Here is a 19,257-nt window from a genome sequence, read left to right as displayed (position 1 = left end):
TGCCAAAGAGAGCCTGGAACCAGACAAAACCTGATCTGTTCACTCGACATATGTCATTTAAAATCTTTCTGACCCACTCCCCCGCCCTGTCAGCTTCTTTGTGTTAGAAGGTTTTTCATTGTCTTCAGTTCGAAAGAGATCCATAGGCATCCTTACGTATACAGGTGCAACCAGCCAGTTATAGTTCTAATTCCCCATCCACAAGGATGTGTGGCAGATGAAAGCCCCAAGGAGCTTCTGGACTGAAAACTAGGACAATAAATGCTGATTATGAGCCCCCCCAAATATATGAAATTATTAGCAAGTTACACATTCTCTTCCCAGATAGTGAGAAAGTATGAATGGTATCAATTATTAGAAAAAGTTAAAATAGTCTTCATGGATGAGTTGAGGTTGCTCAGTTCAACCTCCCCCTACTGGTAATGTTTAGTATTAGCTTCACACACAGTGTTGCTTAATATTCTCTTCTTTGATCTTCATAACCTGTGAGGGAGACCACTGTCATGATCACTACTCTGAAGGTCAGGGAGCTGAGGTGCAGAGACAGTAAGTAATTTGCCCAAGGTCACCTAGGCAGCAGGTGAGGAAGCTGCCACATTACCCTCGGGGACACTGCAAACTCCTACTGAAGTTGCACCCGCACATGCACACACAAGTGCACACCTGCACACACACAGATAGTTGGCATTCTGGCAACCTGAAGGAAGCAAGCATTGCTTGTAGTGCATCTTTCGAACAGCTTTGGGGGAGTTTTCACAAAGTCTGACAATCACATGTAAAGGCCCAAGAAGGATTTATTTCGCATTACTTCTATTTTTTTCAATTAATAAATTTGTGGTATTATTATTATTAGGTTTCAATACTTTGATCATTTTGTTCATAGGCATTGCTATGTTACCATTTTAATTGTTTTATCCCCCATAATGCTTTGTTATCACTGATTGCTTTACCTCCTGAAAAGTGAGGTAAGTGGGATAGGTGGATGTGACTCTCACTCAATAGAGTCTGGGCCACAGCAGAGTAAGAAATGGAATCAAATAAACCCAGCAGGCCTTGCCACATTTCTGGGCTGTAAGATCTCATGGGGCTGCTTAGAGCATGGAAAGGACATCTCTCCCCTTTGGATATCTTTAATCAACTCACATTTTATAAAAAATTTACTTTAAACTTGAAAGTCTTCATCTAAGAGAACCATTTCGAGTGAACTTTTGTTATTTTATAAAGTCTTTATAAACCAGTCCAGCCAGAACTCAGGAGGTGCTTGAAGCCCATGGAGAGTGTTTTCTGGAGCTAAGCCTCATGGCTGAGACGCCGAAATGTCCCCTTAGGAGTTCTCCAATCCTCCCTATGTCCCTGAAAACACACCTCACACACACATTCACACAGGAGAGCACACACGCACATATAAATGCACTCATAAATACAATCAGACGTGCACAATCACATGCACTATGCACCCCATGCAGGCACACACAGTTACAAATACCTTACACACACACACTCACAGAAGGACTCACATAGATGGGTACACACTCATGTATAAACAAACTCACACAGATAACAAACTCCCATACAGGCACACACTCACAAATACTCAAACACACATACTCACAGAGACAGACACATTCACAAATACAGCCAGACTGACACACTCATATAGACAATGTACTTCCATGGAGGTATGCACACTCATAATTCTCTTGCACATGCACTCATACAGATACATAGGTCATATGCAAATGTTTAGTGGGCATAGACTTTCAGTTTTGCAAGATCAAGAAATGCTGGAGATTGCTTGCACAAGAGTGTATGTATATTTAACACTACTGAATTGTACACTTACACATGGTTAAGATGGTAAATGTGCCCTGACATGTTTGGCTCAGTGGATAGAGCTTTGGCCTGCAGACTGGGGGGTCCCGGGTTCGATTCCGATCAAGGGAATGTGCCTTGGTTGCGGGCGCATCCCCAGTGGGAGGTGTGCAGGAGGCAGCTGATCAATGTTTCTCTCTCATCGATGTTTCTAGCTCTCTATCCCTCTCCCTTCCTCTCTGTAAGAAAATCAATAAAATATATTTTAAAAAAGATGGTAAATGTATGTTATGTGCATTTTACCACAATTACAAAAAGCAATAATAATAGAGATATTCACTGTAAGCATGCGAGTGCATGAGTGAAATCACTCATCTCGAGGAGAAAACAGCCTTCCTGCACTCGTCCTCCTGGAGGGCCGGCATGAGGCGAGACAGTCCAGCGATGCTGCTCCTCCAAAAGGGAGAGGGGTGATGGCAGGTGATGGCAGGGCACCGGCAAGAGGCGGCCGTGCCCAGGGACCTGAAGCAAGCAGAGGCGCCTGCCATCTGGAGCTGTCACTGGCATGGAGTACATCTCTCCTAACAGGAGAAGAGGGAGGAAAGGTCCTCTCTTGGACCCCATTTCATTGTGTGGCGGCTGTGCTGGTACTTTATAACTTCCTTCCTGGGCTTTGTGTGTCATTGTCAGACTTTGTGAGAACTCCCCTGAGCTTCTCTGAAGATGTGAAGGAAGCAGAGGGCCACTGCCCTTCACCAACTGCTCTCTACTGCAGCCAGAACGTGATTATAAACATTTTGTCCAGCTCCCTCCCACCCTCAACCTACCCCACCTCCTTCTGGAGTGGAAAGTTTTCCCCAAAGTCCTAAAGCTCAAGGGCATGGAGGAGAAGGGCTTCCCAAGAGATGGATTTTGGTCATTTATATTAGAGGGTTTAACACTTGCATGCCAGGCCGATTGTTATTTATATCCACTCAACCTCCTGCATTTACATCTGTAACCAACAAAACCTTGTGGAAAAACACAGCAGGAGCCAGACACAACTGGGTTTTGTTTGTTTTCTTTCTTTTTGTTTGGGATGTGAAGTTTTGCATGTAAATCAAATAGTTTGCTGGAAAAGTCATCCCCTGAGCAAATACCGTCTGCTTCCTGAATATTGGCAAGAAGGAGAAAGTGCTTTGTCTGGAGAGAAGAGGACCTGACCCCTACCTTAGAACTAAAAGCTCAAAATTAAAGTCAGAGTAAAGCAATGTAGGTCCCTCTTCCTACGTGTTTTCTGTCACATATCACTCCCAAAGGTTGCTGGGTGATTCTGACAGGAGCCAGGACTCCTGAGTGCTGCTTAGGCATTCTTGCCCTGACCCTGAGCAGGCGATGATGTGTAAATTGCAGCTATCTTCAAGTTTCAATCCATAGGACACTAGGATTATTGTCCCTTCGGTTGCAGAAAAGTGAGAAGGTGTGCCAGGGGTATGCACTCAGAGAGAACAGTCTCCTCAGAGGTTCCATACTGAGTCTGTGAGTCAGGGAAAGTGGGGGAAGGAGCTGCATGAACCCAGGGACCTTCTGCTGGAGTGTCCTTTTGCTCCCGGACATTGCTGTGGCCCAAAAGCATGTCTGGCGGGACTGTGAGGAAAGATCCATTGTTTGAGGTGCCAGACCTGGAGCTCTTGCTCTGAGGTCCACTCCTTCCTTTCCTCTTCTCCACGGTCACGGGTCAGGGTGAGGAGAGTGTGCAGAAAGGAGTCAGCACAGCAGACATGGCCCTTCTCCCCTCAGAAAGGCCTCCTTGCAAGGCTGGCCCCTGGCCGGTGTCTAGGAACTTGGTTTTCAGGAGTCGTCCCTCCTATCCCTAACTGATAGCATGGCTCGCTGCACCTACACGGTTTGCACAGACAGTGTGGCTTATGGTGAACACGGGCCACCTGCTTCCCTTCAGAGAGCGTGGTGTTTGGCACATGCCTATGTGACCAACCTCAAATGAAATCCTGGGCTCGGTGTCTCTAAGGATATCCCTGGCAGACATTTCACACATGTCACACCTCTTTGCTGGATGAGTTGAGCATGTCCTGTGTGACTCCAATGGGAGAGGACTCTTGAAAATGTGTGCCGGGCTTCCTCCTGTCTTTGTCCCATGTGCTTTTTCCCTTTGCTGATGTTGACTTGTATCTTTTCACTGAAATAAATCATAGCTGTAAGGATGACAGCCTGGTGGATCCCCCTTGTGAATCGTTGAATGTGGGGGTGGTTTTGGGACACCCCCCTCCAATATAGGTGTGGTGGTGCCAACTGTGCAGGCTGTGTTTCCCAATTCCATTGTCAAGTGATTGTAGATGAGCATAGCAAATGCGAGACAACGGAGGGGGAGGCAAGCTAGGATCATTCTTCCCTCCTTTTGACCTCAGACAGTGATTCATGTAATAACTGGATCTCAGATGATCCCCGTCCTTGCCACATAACCCCAGCCCCATGCTGTGATGACACCAAACTCCCTGTGCTGCTGCTAATGGCTGAGTTGACTCAGCTTCCCTTGTTTGGCTTCTTGTCTCTTCTATCACCCATGTGAAATTCTCTCTTTCCTCACAAAAATACCTAAAATGGTTTTTATTTTCCTGGTGGGACCCCACCTGCTATATTTCTTAAATACCTACATTGTGCCACCTCTGTGCCAGGCAAGGGACATTCAGAGACAAAAGATACTACAGACCTTAGTGCTTCTGCAAAAGTCATATTTCCTGGAACAGCCTAAGGTTCATCGCACGGCCAGCAAACTTTGTTCTGATTTCTAAGTCACAGGATGGTGAAGAAGGGTTCTGTCACATGGATGCTCTTCAAGCTCATGCTAGGGCTTGGCACACTCAGACTTTCTCTGATTGACACTATTTGTTAGGCACAAGTAAAGCCTTTGCACTTTTAAGGCTTCTGGGTTGGTAGTTTGGAAGAGTTAGGAAGTTAGCCAGCATGTGTCACAATAATCAGCAAGTCATGGGCCAAGAGTGACACTGGGGTGGAGGCTGTGAGGGTGACAAGCCTGTCCTGCAATTCTCAACATGGCCAGGAATCCCAGGGGGACCTGGCAGCTGAGCAACCTAATCTGGAGGGTGTGAGGCTGACCACTCTTCCCAACCCCACATGGGCCAGAGTTGGCAGGATCCAGCACACCCAGGCTTGATGTTTATGGTGATACTTTCCCTAGGGTTTTTCTCTACTACGCTGCAAAGAACATGGAAAGGATGGTCTTTAAGTAACCGGATGGCCTGCAGTATCTTCTTGGGGAGCTCTGGTTGGATTTTCTACTCTCTAGTCTAGTGAAGGGGCAGCCCAGGAAACCAAATATCCCCTACAGTGTAAGGAGCCCATCACCAGGCAAGCTCCTTGCAGGGCGTCTGAGCAACTTCAGTTGAGATCTGGAGGGTGAATAAGAAACAGTCTCATGGTGAGAGGAGGGGAGGGAAGAGGCACAAGGTAAGTTCATTGCAGCTGGAGCATAGAATGAGGTGAACAGGGTGTAGGTGGGGGTGGGGGTGCCAGAGAGAGTGAGGGAGATGGGGCTGCAGAGTAAAGCAAGGCCTAGACTGTGTAGGACTTGTCAGCTGATGCTTGGAATTTTTAGTAAAAACAAAGAGAAATAGCAACATAAAGGCTTTGTTCAAAGTATTTGATTTTAGATTTAAGTTCCACAAAGCTCATTCTGACTGCCTTGTGGAGAATGGATTAAAAGTGGTAAATGGGTATATTCAAGAGATGTTTAAGAAGTAGAGGAGAAAATACTTGTCGAGGCTTTGGATTTGGGGGTTGAGAGGACAAGAAGGGAGTGTCAACAATGATGCTACACGTTTGGCTAGGCAACTGGCTGCAGGGTGATGGCATTCATTGATATAGAGCAGTGGTCGGCAAACTCATTAGTCAACAGAGCCAAATATCAACAGTACAATGATTGAAATTTCTTTTGAGAGCCAAATTTTTTAAACTTAAACTATATAGGTAGGTACATTGTTATTAACTTAATTAGGGTACTCCTAAGCTTAGGAAGAGCCACACACAGGGGGCCAAACAGCTGCATGTGGCTCGCAAACCGCAGTTTGCCAACCACGGATATAGGGGACTCCTGGGATGAGCCAGGTTTGCAGGGAAAATGACACATCTCATTTTAGATATGATGAATGTGAGTTATTGTGACATGCCAAGTAAAGATGGCTGGTAGGCAATTTGGCATTTTGTAAAAAAAATCATGGCTAAAGACCTAGATTTAGGTGTCAGGACACAGATGAAAATTGAAGACATGGGAGTTGCTGCGATGACCAGAGGAGCTTGCACAGCACTGAGGACACCCCAGAGAGTTCAGCGTCTCTGACACCAGGGGAGAAGACCAACAAAGCGAGAGTGGGCAGCAGAGTTCAGTGTGTTTGAAGGTTAAGTACATGAACATGGAATTCTGTCCTTTGGACTTAGTGGAGGCCATTTAACTGCAGCTTCAGTAGAATGATGGGGCAGAAGCTGGGTAGCAGAAGTTTGCAATGAAGAGGAGGAGAGAGAGGAGAATAATAGCTGGGTGGATGTGGATGAAGAAGGGTTTCAAAATTACAGAAGAGTCTGGACGTGAAGCTGTGCACGTGCTGCTAGGAAGCAGCTGCTGAAGGGCAGGAGCGAACGCTGCAGGAGGGAGAATGGCTGGACAGGACAGCAAGGCCTGGAGAAGAAGGGGCCTGGAGCACAGCAAAGGGGACAAGGATCACCTGGCCATGGAAAAGGGGGGGTGGGACTCCATCCCACTGTAGTAACAAGAAAGAGGGGAAAGATGTATGAGGTTGCAGGTAAGTTCATAGATTTGGCAGCAGAAAATGGAGAGAATGCCTAACAAAAATGGCATCTTTCCTTTTCTCTCCCTATGAAATTAGACCAAGGTCAGGGTAGAAATTTGGAAGCAGTAAAAAGAGGGTTAGAAATAGCCATGACTTAAAATAGGAGTTTTTAGAGATACAAAGACTCAGAAAAAAATATGGAAAATTTTAGAAGAAAATTTATTTTTTTCCCAATTAGTTGAAGATAAACCAAAGTGGTTTTCAAAAAAAAAAAGTGTTATTTTCTAATTTTTGTGGCCCTCTTAAAAGTATTTACTCACTTTCCCTCTGCCTGGGCATGCTCTCCTACGGGAAGTGTGTGGTGCGGTGTTGGCTGTGGCTCCGTGGATGGTTCAAGAACATAGGCCATGTCCCTCAGCTTTATTTATACAAGAAGGACCTGGGCTCTTGCTTTACATGTGGTCACAGCAGCCTGTGACCTGTCTGTGAAGTGCAGACCCTCCTGTCTGCCAAGCCCCACCTGCCTGGATGCCAAAATCCAGACCCTTCCCTGAGGCTGACCTAAGGGAAGGGGGCGGGTTCAAGCTGGCACTGCAGGGTCATTAGCTGATCCTCCTGGCCACCAAGTGAGGAGGGGGCGGCACAACTGGAGGTGGGCCTGGTGGGGAGAAGAGGGCCGGGAAACTGGGGGTCAGGGGGTGCTGGGCGGGAGGAGGGGTGCCTGCCAGAAGAACAGAGCAGGATGGCAGAGTAAATAGAAAGTCCCCAAGCCGCTCACTTGCTCCAGCTGTCAGAAGGGGAGGAGAAACCCTGTGGGACTGGGGAGAAGGGAGGGAGCTGTTAGGAAGTTATTTAAGAGCCAACTTTCTTGTCGTTTCTTACTGTGTCCTTTTGAGGAAGTACCCTAGAGACACACAGAGCCAGCCTGTGCTAGGACACCTCAGGAGGGGACCGCAGGTAAGCAGCCAGCCCTCTGGCCAGCATAGGCTTAGCCCCACACCCAGAGGCTCCCCAGGGCCTACTGTGTCCACTGCCCCCCCACAAGCTGGGTCCCTCAGGGGGCTGCTGGGAGTGCAAGGGGCTGGAGTCTGAGGCAGCCCCACTTGAGCCATTGCCTGTTCTTGGCCCCTAGCTCCACACCTACCTGGCCCTCTTCTGAGGGGACTTCTCTCAGGTACCCCCTGAGGCTTTCCTGAAGGCGCTGTTGCTAAGAAGGCCACCCAATGGGAATGGGGGGGGGGCGGGTTGGAGTCTTCCTCAGGGGAGCAGGCTAAGAAGAAGGGACACAGAAGGTTGGAGGGAGGAGGAAGCAGGGCTGTGTCGCCATGTGGGAGCTGAACTTGAGCACCTTCCCCTCCCCCAGACCTGGGAGAAGGGGATGCTTCTGTCCACCTGCAGAGGTGCTCAGGTCTCTGCTTTAGCGGTTCTCTCTCAGTGGGTAACTGCATAGTTGCATAGTTCTGTGCTGTGCTCCCCTAAGCCCTCCCCTCACTCAGGGACCCCCAGCCTCCTCCCCTTGCTATTTCCCACCAGAGGTCTGCTGTTTCCTGCCTTCTCTCGCCTCCCTCCCTGCCTCCCTCATTCGCTAGAAACTGCCTGTAAATATGCCTGCAGGTAATTATGGCTGCCTGTTCCGACCTTATACTTCCAAGCAGTGCTGTCTCCTTCCGAGACCAAGCACCTTAGAAGTGATTCTCTTGTTTCCGGCTGTGTTGCCTTTACCCATCATGTTCTGGAACAGTCTCCTCTAGTTGCCTCTGTAACAGTGGCTCCTCATCTTTGGAGGGTGTGCCTGTTTTTTTTCAAAATAGCCAAATCACCGGGAGTCATGATTGTGTAATCCAGGTGATCAAGGGACGCTTCATTGGGGCCAGAAACAAGGTCTCCCTTCATTTGGTCAGTTGATCAACAAGTACTTTTTGGGCACTGGCAGTAAGGTGTGGCATTCACACTGGCTCTCTGCCTGCACACACTCCAAAGGAAGGGAAGCGGGCTTGGAGCGGGGGCATTGCCCGCACCGATGACCAAGTAAACTAGAGAATGGACGATTTACAGCCCTATCTGCGATTGCACTGGTGCCTCCCTCTCTCTTGCCCAAACTCTCCATCTCCCATATTCTATTCCTTGTGATCTTGGAGCCAAATCAGGTACCACCTTCTCACACCCTGCCTCGTTTACTTCCAAATTTTGTTGTGCTGGACCCTAACCGCCCCTAGACCAAAAGCTCCCCAAGGCAAGAATCCTTCTGTCCTATTCCCTGAGGCATCCCGAGTGCCCAGACCACAGCCTAGCACGTAGCGGGCCCTCAATAACTATGGGTTGAATTAAATTGCAAACACGAATGCTTGGGAAGACGCCACTTACCTGCACACGGCTGTCTGAGTTTATTCTTCAGTCTATACGAAGTGGGCGTGTGCACATGCACAAGACAGTAAACATTTCTTACAAACATTTCTTACGTTTCTTACAAAATATTGCTTTGGGGCAAGAGAAAAAAAACCTTGCTCCCCAAACCTGTTACATTTTTTCTTTCTTCACATCAGCCCCCTTTCTTCTGCTTTCCGTATGCTTTGACAAATCTCCCCAAGATCCTCGGGGAACTCCACTCCATCGTGAGACTACCCATCACTGCCACTTCTCAGTTTTTATTTATATGAAACCCAAAACGTGCTGCTCAAGTGCTATCACAGAGTTACGTCTGCGTCTCTATTTTTAATCCTTGTGTCAAATGTAACCGGCTTTGCATTTCTTTTCTGTGTGTCCTTTTCCCCCCCAAGGACTCGAGAAACTGAAAATGACGGAGACCCCCAGGCCCGCCTTTGGAGGCAGGAGAGCTGTCCCCCTCAACAACTCCAATGCTGAAGAGAACAACCCTCCCACTGAGGAGCTGCTGGGCCTGGTGCCCCGAGGTGTCAACCTGCAAGGTACCGGCCCCTGTGCCCCAGGCACACCGCCTGGCCCTCCCCCCACAGGCACTGGCTCAGCACCCTCTGTCTCCCACAGAACATCTCTGTTTTAAAGAAAGGCATCCCAAATCCTCGTCTGAGTGGTCAAATCATTGAAGACCTCATTCTTGTCCCAATTCTGCCACTTAATAGCTTTGTAGTCTCAGGGACGGCACCCCTAGGAAGCGAGGGCACAGTACTGCTCTCTTCCAGCCTTACCACTCTGTTTTTAAGAACGTTCTCTAGCTGGAAGTTTCCACTCCCAAATATTGTTGCTGTTTTGATTGTCTGGCTTGTGCTACCTTCCTTCTCCCCCTCTCCCTCCTCCCTCCTCCCTCCTCCATCCACTGCTGTGAATTTCAGAGCTGGCTAGAGAGCCAGCCTGACAGTAATGGAGATGGAAGCCCTCTATTTCTCTCCAGAGCAGCCTGGAGGGCAGACAAGGCAAGCTGCTTTCCCTGCTCTGGCCCCGCCGATCCCCAGGGACCTGCTCTGGGAGCAGCAGCCAGCAGCTGACCTCCCCTCGGCCCTGTCAGCTGTGACAGGGCCCAGGTGCCACTGGTGGTTTGGTGGCACAGACACCATTCTCTTGGGCCAGGCAGGGACATTGAGACCCTTGTTCCTGAATGGCATCCAGCAGGGAGCACTTTTTGTCAGTAGCACACATGTACCAAGACCCACTTTTCCTCCTGACGGGGCTCTGTGTCTGGTTCCACCCGGGGGTATAAACACCCACGGTCATCCGGGGGCTGTGTGGCTAAGCCGCCTCCTCAGAAAGAGCCCAGCAGTTGAAAGAAAAGGAAGCACAGTGGTCATTTCCATAGTCCAGAAGGTCAGACACCACCTGACTGTGCCACCCTCATGTCCAGATGATTTGATATCCAACTGTGAAAACAGAGAGATATTCAGTACCATCCGTCAGGTACCATCCAAATTTGGAGGAGGGTCTTACAGAACAGAGGGCATCTTTAGCTGGGTAGAGGAACCGTGCCAAACTTGTAAACTTGTGGTTATGTGTTCTCTCTCCCAGCGAGGGGCCACACTCTCTAAATCTGCACCATTAGAGCCACAGAACTGAGTTTAAAAGGACTGCTGCTCAGCTCATCTAAGCCCCCAGGTTATAGGTTAGAAAACAGAGGCCAAAGCTAGAAATTGATGTTCAACTCCTTCACTGCCCAGAGCAGGAGTCTTTTTTTTCTTTTTTTTTAAGGCAAATAAGTTGGAAAATGTGCTGATGCCAAATTATCGAGCAGGTTACCTTGATGGATTCAATTTTCTAGCAAAATTCCCTCCTGGTAGAGAAGCCTGTGGGCCCCGGGGCAGGGTGCTGGAGGAAGTGGCAGAGAACAGAGAGGGGAGGCTCGGACCCATGGCTAGGACTGTGAGCCTCACAGAGGCAGTGAGGGAAGTTCCCGTTCCCCAGCTGCCCCTCGCTGCCCTGGGACTCAGGGCAAAGTCATGTAAGTGCCCCAACCCGTGTTTCCACAAGCAAATGGAAGCAACTTCACAGTTGTCATGAGGATCAAATGGCCAGTGCCTGTGAGAGTCCCTGGCCCACAGCGCATGACCAATAAATGCTCACTGGTTTAGAATGTCAGTTATCACACCCTGCACGGTTCCTAGGGGGAATATGTACAGCCTACCCTCCTGTATATCTGAAATTTGAACAATATGTTGTCAGTGAGGAATCCAAACTGCCAGAGAACTTGAGCATAGAGATCAATTTTTAAAGAATCTTGTTTTACTGGTTTTTTTTGTTTATTTATTTTTGGAGGCAGAGGTGAGAATTATCTTGAACTAAATTATTTTGAAAAAATCTGTCTTTACTTGCTTGGTAGTCATATGTCCACAACCAAGTGACATTCTGGGATAGTTTTACAGATCCTGGCATAGGAGTGTGAGTTCCCAATGACTCTTTGTAGAATGAACAGTCGATGGCTTGAGAATTGAATGACTCAGCAGCCCTGGAGTCATTATAATCCTATTATTAGTCACAGCTTCCAGATTTCATAAACATTCACCCTCTTACTATTTCTCACACAGATGAGCTAAGTGCTACATGCTATAAGAATAGGGTCTCTGAACCCACAAAGCAGAATAATAAGTCTCAGATGAGTAAGACAGAAAAAAATAACAGCATATAGATCATCTGACCAAGTAAATCTATCTCCTAGTTATCTTTTGCATTTCAAATTTCTGTTTAACTATGCTAAAAGGGTTTTCTGGCAATAAATATATCCATTTCTCCCATGTGTCTAAATGCCATGTGTTAAAAATGCCATCTCCTTGCAGTTCACCCAGTGGCATTAGTGGCTCCAAGAGGACTTGTATCTCCCTGACTCCTTGTTTGACCATGACTTTGGCTCCAGGCACACAAAGTTTTAAATCAGACTCTCTCTCTCCTCATTTATTTCAATGGAAACTTTTTTCTAAAGTGTCTCTTAAGCGAGCTGCTCTTGTGTGTTGACTGACAAAGGCAGACAAGCAAGAGGAGAAAGGGCGGGGCGGGGGTAGGGGGAAGAGATGGCAGATTTTTAATAATCCTATGGCAGTCAATGTATAAATTATACACTGAATGGATATAATACCTTTAATTCACAGGTTGCATACTTATTTGGCTAAGAATTATTTAGCCTATAACTCAAATGTATAAACTTAAATAAGTTTCCTCCCATACAACAGCACAATATTTAAGAAAAATTGAAATATTTGAGGTGACAATGGAACCTTGGAAGTGGGGTCAATCAGGGTTTTGATGTCCTTTGTGTTCCTAAGGATCCTTAATGCCCCCCTTTGAACTCGGTTATAGCTGAGAAAAGTTTGTGAAAATCTCCTTAGACTGTTGGAATTTGCATCTATTCCTAATAGACTGCTCTGTATGCACTGCTAGTGTTTCTGAAAAATCACTCCATAACCTTCTTGTCTCAGAGGTTATTTTAGCAGGAAATGTAATGTTTAGGATCATAACCTTATATTCTTGGGCTGGTTTGACTCTGTATTATTAACAATAGGTGATCATTTGCAGGAGTAAACATAACACTAATTTGACAGGTCTAATGCACTGAATTCAAACTGGAAAGCAAGTCTAGATCTATTTTTAAAAACCAAATGCAGGCAGAATCTACTATTTATTAGCTTAACGAGGTCATGTGTCTTTCTGAGAATTTCTTCCCTCCCACTACTCCAAGCCAGAACTAAATCAACTAGTTAACTGGTTAATTATCAATCTGCCCTTTGTGCAGAGTAAACCTCTCTGGATTCAAGGTGATTGAAAGAATAAGAAAGGCATTCACAGTATGATTAAGGAATGATGTTGCATAGAAACAGTTTATCCTCTCATTTGGTTTGAGGAAAACCACTTAGTGATGACCACCTATGTGTCAGGAGCTACACCACACTCTCTGGCGTCACAAAGATGAGTAAAACAGTCCCTGTTCTCAAGCATCTCTCCATCTGGTCGATGAAACAAGTTAAAAGAATGACTACTAGTGTCAGTGGAGAGGAAAGGAGGGTGAGAGAGATGAATAGGAGTGTTCCAGGTAGACAAGTGCATGGGATACTATTTATAGCAGAGGGAACAGTATTTGTCAAGTAATGAGGACAAGAGAGGGAAGATGAGCCTGGGACAAATAGGCAGGCATCACACCGTGACGGGCTTTGAAGACCTTACTTTTCCTCCTGCTTGCAAAGGATTCTAAATAGTGGAATGGCATAATCAGAATTATCCTATCTAATAAAAGAGTGATATGCAAATTAACTATCACTTCACAATAAAGGTGGTGGCACCCAGAGCCAATAAGGAGGGAATATGCAAATTAACGCGACAAAGATGACAGCGCTGGCCAGAGCCATGGAACCAACCGGAAAGTGGGCAGGAGGCAGAGGCTTGGCTTCCTTGGTTGCCCCCAACTGGCTCTGTGGCCACCACCCAGACAAAGCCATAGTGGCAGGGCCTAGACAGAGGTGGTTAGGGGCAATCAGGTCAGGAAGGGAAGGCTGTTGAGGGTGATCAGGCCAGTGGTGGAGGAAGTTGTGGGCGAGCAAGCCAGTAGTGGGGGCCAGTTGTGGGTAAGCAAGCCAGTGAGGGAGGGGCAGTTAGGGGGCAATCAGGCCATGGGGGGGGTAGTTGGGGGTGAGCAGGCTGGCAGGCAGAGGGGTTAGCGGGATCAGGTAGGCAGGCAGGTGAGTGGTTAGGAGCCAGCAGACCCAGATTGCTAGAAGGTTGTCTGACAGGTTCCAGATTGGAGGGGGTGCGGGGTGGGCTGAGGGACACCCCCTCGGGCATGAATTTCATGCACCGGGCCACTAGTGTTTTATAAAGGGAAAGGTCATGGTGAGGAGAAACTGGAGAGGAGATAATTAGAGGCTGTTGAGATGCTTTGGGGTAGAAAGAAATTGATTAGAGGCTGTTAGCCCCTGGGGAAGATGTTTGCCTCATTTCTCTTATTCTAGCTTCCTTTAAGCAGCTGAGCATTTCTTATACATTCTAGGTACAGGACATTTTTAATAGCAACGGTTAAAAAGCAAGCTGATTAAGAAAATGTTTTTAATCAGTCTAGTTAATGATACTTTAATGGCAATCCAAAAGAAATATGAGGGAAAAAACCTTTATTTTGTAGTTCTCACAATGAACAGACCATCTTCCTCATGGGCAGTATGTATGCCTATCATTTGGTAATAATATTAAAAAGATTGCAGGGAGAATTCAATTCACTCGGGAATTCCGAGGATATGAACCTAAACATTTAACTTATTTCAAGATTCCATCTGTGACAGGTATAATCATTTTTGGAAGAACATTTGTATAACCAAAGGAGAATATAATCCACTTTTTACATATTAGGGAAAGGGTAGGGGGACAAGGAGGCAGCTGGCTCATGGGGAGAGATTATTTTTTAACAATCCATTTTCTGATGTGGTTAAAATTAGGCTAAATTGTGGTAGGTAGACTTTTTGAAAGCTGTCACTTTGCAAGAGTGAGCTGCCAAGTTCCCAGCTATAATATTTCTCTAAAAAACAAAAAAGTAACTTAGCAATGAGTTGCCCCATTTTGCCAGGAGCTTGGCTTGGACAGGGAAAAGCAAATTAATTTCCTGTTTGTGGCAAATGGAGCTTGGATGATGAGATGGCTCTTTTGATTTAAACTACATTTTGTTAAGCAATACACAAAGCAAAAATCAATATGCCAGCTTAACAAATGTATATCGAGTACCTCCTCCATGGGAAGGGGCAATACTAAGAAAAATGAACAATAGGAAAAAACTATGATATTTGTAAACCTATGCTTGACTTGATCCCTGGATGACTCTCCAGACTCTGGAGTCCAGAGCAATGAAAGAAGTGTTGTTTAATCAGTGGTGTTGGGGACGTCCGCTCATTGCCCAACGTTGGGGCAAACCCTAGTAAGTGTATAGACCTCTTAGGGGATGGCACTGGAAGAAGGGCAGCCTGGTTGCACGTCCTTCTCCTTCTAGAGAATAAACTGTGTGTCTTCTAAGTTCCACTACAGGCTAGAACATTGTTTCTTTAAATTCTTGACTTCTCAGTGTAGCTTTTAAGCTTTCATAGTTTAGTCTTTTTATTTTTAAATAAAATGTTTTCCTTAGCTTAAATGATCTTAATAATTTTTAAGGGATTATATGGAGAAATTTTATTTACTATTGCATTTGTTTTTCCCCTGTTTAAAGGATCAATGTGATTTCTTATGATTTCTTTCTTTCTTCCTGAAGACATTGAAAGGAGAAAATTATTCCATCTACCTATAGACATTCGGGAAAAGAAAAGGAAGTCTGTGTGCTCAGAAAACATTTTATTATTTAGTCCCCACACTACCACCATTTTTTAGAGAATACTGAGGCCCAGGAAGTTTATATAACTTGTCCAAAATCACAAAGATAGTAAATGTCAGAGTTGGGATTTAAGTCCAGGAAGTCTGGCTCCAGAATCCACACTCTTATCCACTATGCTATTCTGTCTCCTAACAATAACAATAACTACATAATAAAAATTGTTGATAATTTACTTGTTGCCCGACACTGTGTTGGAGCACTTTACAACATGTTTTTCACTTGATAAATTTAAAAAGGCAACGAAGTATCTCATAGGGTTGATGGGTGGAGGAGGGCAAAGTGGGTAAATGGGAAACATTTGTAATATTGTCAACAACAAAAAATTTATCAAAAACATTAAATAGCTTTTTTGAGGTTGCACAATTAGTAAATAGTGAAGCACCCCCCAAAACATGTTCTGCAAACTACTCCACAAAATAGTTTGCATGGTCATTTAGATTGGAAAACATTGTACTGGTAGGACATTTGCAATGTATATTAGCATGTTAAAGTTTCCCATAAACCCCACAAGAGTCCAGCATTTCCCAAACTGCTTTAACGACCATGGAACTCTTAATTATCCCAATACGTATCAATATCCCATGGAACTAGTCCTTTCCTGCACTACCTCAGGGATGGACCGAGGCACTAGACATTAGCAGGTTCACTAGACTCAGGTGCAGAACTGGAAAGTCAGGTTTCTGTCTGGAGTGAGAATTAGAACCAGTGAGAAGTAGATACCAAAAATATATTTGAATTTCTCTCTCCAGCTTTATGTTTCCATGTAGGCAGAGCTGCTTGGGAAGCCAAGGCAGTAAGCTAACCTGCTCATTCCTCAGGGGCATATTATCATGGGGATGGGCATGGTCAGAAGTGAGGCAAATCCTGGCAGTACTGCAGGACCAGAGTATTCATTCTCTACAGGCAGACTAGACTTGCCCATCCCTCACCTGGAATGCTGCAACAGCCTCCCAGCTGACCTTCTGCCTCCAACCTGTCATCATCCAATCCTTTTTCCAGGCTGCCACCAGAAGTACTTTAAATGTGTATAATCATGACAGTTTGCAACTTCAGATTCTTCCCTAGATCACAATAGTGCAAACTCCTAACGAAGTCTACAAGGCTTGTGGGAGCAGCTCCTGCCTACTCTGCCATTGTGATCCTACTACCATGCTTCAGACAACCAATCATCTTTCAAATTTTTAAGTAAACCACGTGCCCTCTTGCTTCAGTCTTCACTCATTCTCCTCTCTCCCTGAAACATTCTTCTCCCCACCTCTTTCTGCCTGCATAACTTGCTCATCTTTCTGACCACTGCTTATGCCTCACTTCTTCCAGAAAGCTTTCTTAACCCCCTCAAATCTGGGTTAGCGGCTGTCCTATACCTCCTAGAAACCTCCCTCACCCAATATCCTGTACTTCCTTTGTCAGAGTATTCATGACACATATCAGAGCTATCTGTTCACTTTTTAGTGTCTGCCACTGTGCTTGTATTATTTAGGTCATGACATAATCAGCATTTATATTCATGTCTTGAATGCCAATATAAAATAGCACACTTATAACACGCCTGGAGGACAGGAAGTTAGAAAGGATATTAAATACATTGAATATATACTTAAGGTCTTAAATTATCTTAAGAACTTGGAACAATTAACCAAATTTAATACAATGAAATTCAATATTAGTGCATGTAAGGCCTTAAAAGTGAGCTAAAACAGAGAAAACAATTGCATAAATAGATGTGGCTAAATAGCAATGTAATTAAGTGGCTTGTACGAGTCTGGAATGAATTTTAATCCACTACTGGTAAAAATTACATCATAATGTCCTTTTAAGACTTTTGCTTCACCAAATGCTTAATGTTAATCAACAATATAAGAGTATTCAAAACACTAATGATAGCTTGGCCTGAACTAGTAGAAACATACTATTTCTTTTGACAGATGTAGTGGTCTCACTGTTTTTCATTTAGAAAACCAGAGCTAGAGTAATGTATTATTTATTTATTTTTAAATTTAATTAAATTTAATTTTTTCCATCACCATTTATCCCCTCTATACCCTCTTCCACTTTCTCCCTTCCCCCGCACAATCACCACACTGTTGTCCATGTCCATGAGTGAAAGAAGCCAGTCAGAGAAAGACAAGTACCATATGATTTCACTCATATGTGGAATCTAATGGAAAAACTGAGTTAACAAGCAAAATAGAGACAGACTCATGGAGAGCAGGCTGACAGCTCTGGGAGTAATGGGGGAGGCAGGGGTGAGGAGGGATTGAGCAATAAAGAAAAAAATAGAATATATTTAATTCTAGGGAAAATATGACAAGAGATAAATTTATAAAATGGAATATATATTCTAGAACAGAGTAATGAGTAGAAGATATGGAAATTATTTCTTAAGAAATAAAGATATGAAGGATGTTTTACTTAGAGGAAACCTTACAGTGGTCTTTAAACTTGGAGTGTCAGATGAAATGAATAAAATGTATTCTATATTTATCCAGAAGTCAGAACCAGGATCCATGGTTAAAAACATACAAGGAAGCAAATGTCAGTTAATATTAAGAGGATTTTTCAGATAATTAGATTTGTTAAAACAATGAACTGGGGACATCTATAATACTGCAACAATAAAGATAATTTTTAAAAAAAACTGTTTTTTTATGTGAGATGGTAGGTTCCCTGTTCAGATGGAGGCCTAATTATTAGGGCTTTCATGGAGATATTTTATGTAGTATATAGCAGGTCTACCAGATGGTCTACAAAGTACTTTTGCTCTCTGAGATTCTGTGAGGCTAAAATATCAGTATATTTTTCCCATTGTTGCTGAAGAATAAAGAGCTAATTAAACTCTACTTCTGAGGAATTAAGATATTTGGACTGTTTGAAAAAGAAACATTACTAAAAACATAGTCCAAAAAAAGAGAGCCAGGCAAGTTGATTACTAAGGTCCTTTTAAACTGGGATATTTATCATTCCCCAGCTCTTTCTTTCCTTTATCTTAATTAAAGTACAGTGGGGCCTTGACTTACAAGTTTAATTAGTTCTGTGACGGAGCTCATAACTCAATTTACTCGTATGTCAAATCAAAAAGTGAACTAGTGAGACACATGATGCTGGGCTGATGTTGTGGCGTTCACTGTTACGTACCCTGCATCAACTAGCGGTGGGGTATTTGAAGCTGGTTCGTAACCCGAATTTTAGCTCACAACTCAAAGCAAACAATCGGCCGAGAGACAGCTCGTATCTCGAAAAACTCATTATTCAGGACACTCATAAGTCAAGGCCCCACTGTATAGTTGACATACAATATTATATTAGTTTCAAGATAGTGATTTGACATTTGATATCATACAAAGTGATCATCACGATAAGTCTAGTAACCATCTGCAGAAGTCTTTATGATATTAGTGACTATACTCTCTATGTGCATTATATACCCATGACTTATTTATTTTATAACTGGAACTTTGTACTCTTAATGCCATTCACCTTTTCACAGATACCGACACTCCCCTCCCCTCTGGCAACATCAGTTTGTCTTTGTGTCTCTGAGTTTGTTTCTATTTTGCTTTGTTTGTTCATTTGTTTTGCTTTTTTAACTTCACATGTACATGTAAGTGAAATCTTATAGTATTTATCCTTCTGTCTGACTTAAACCAATCACCATAATACCCTCTAGGCCCATTCATGTTGTTACAAATGGCAATATTTTATTCTTCTTATGTCTGAGTAATATTCCATTTTATATATATAACTAGAGGCCCGGTGCACAAAAATTTGTGCACTCGGGGGGGAGGGGGGGTCCCTCAGCCCGGCCTGTGCCCTCTCGCAGTCTGGGACCCCTTGGGAGATAACGACCTG

General features: G+C 44.7%; 1 protein-coding gene across 1 annotated transcript in view; it reads left to right on the top strand.

Annotated features, from left to right (window-relative positions):
- Positions 1-7,229: 7,229 nt before the first annotated feature.
- Positions 7,230-19,257, top strand: part of F13A1 (coagulation factor XIII A chain) — a 190,190-nt gene continuing 178,162 nt past the window's right edge. The window contains exons 1-3 of the mRNA XM_006766094.2: positions 7,230-7,266; positions 7,511-7,571; positions 9,392-9,538. Coding sequence (XP_006766157.1) covers positions 9,409-9,538 — 130 coding nt within the window. The 5' untranslated portion in view covers positions 7,230-7,266; positions 7,511-7,571; positions 9,392-9,408. The remainder of the gene's footprint in view (positions 7,267-7,510; positions 7,572-9,391; positions 9,539-19,257) is intronic.

This window comes from Myotis davidii, unplaced genomic scaffold (assembly GCF_000327345.1).
Source record: "Myotis davidii unplaced genomic scaffold, ASM32734v1 scaffold80, whole genome shotgun sequence".
In the NCBI taxonomy this organism is placed as follows: Eukaryota; Metazoa; Chordata; class Mammalia; order Chiroptera; family Vespertilionidae; genus Myotis; species Myotis davidii.
The sequence above is the reverse complement of the archived record's forward strand: the minus strand, read 5'-3'. Positions and strand labels throughout refer to the sequence as shown.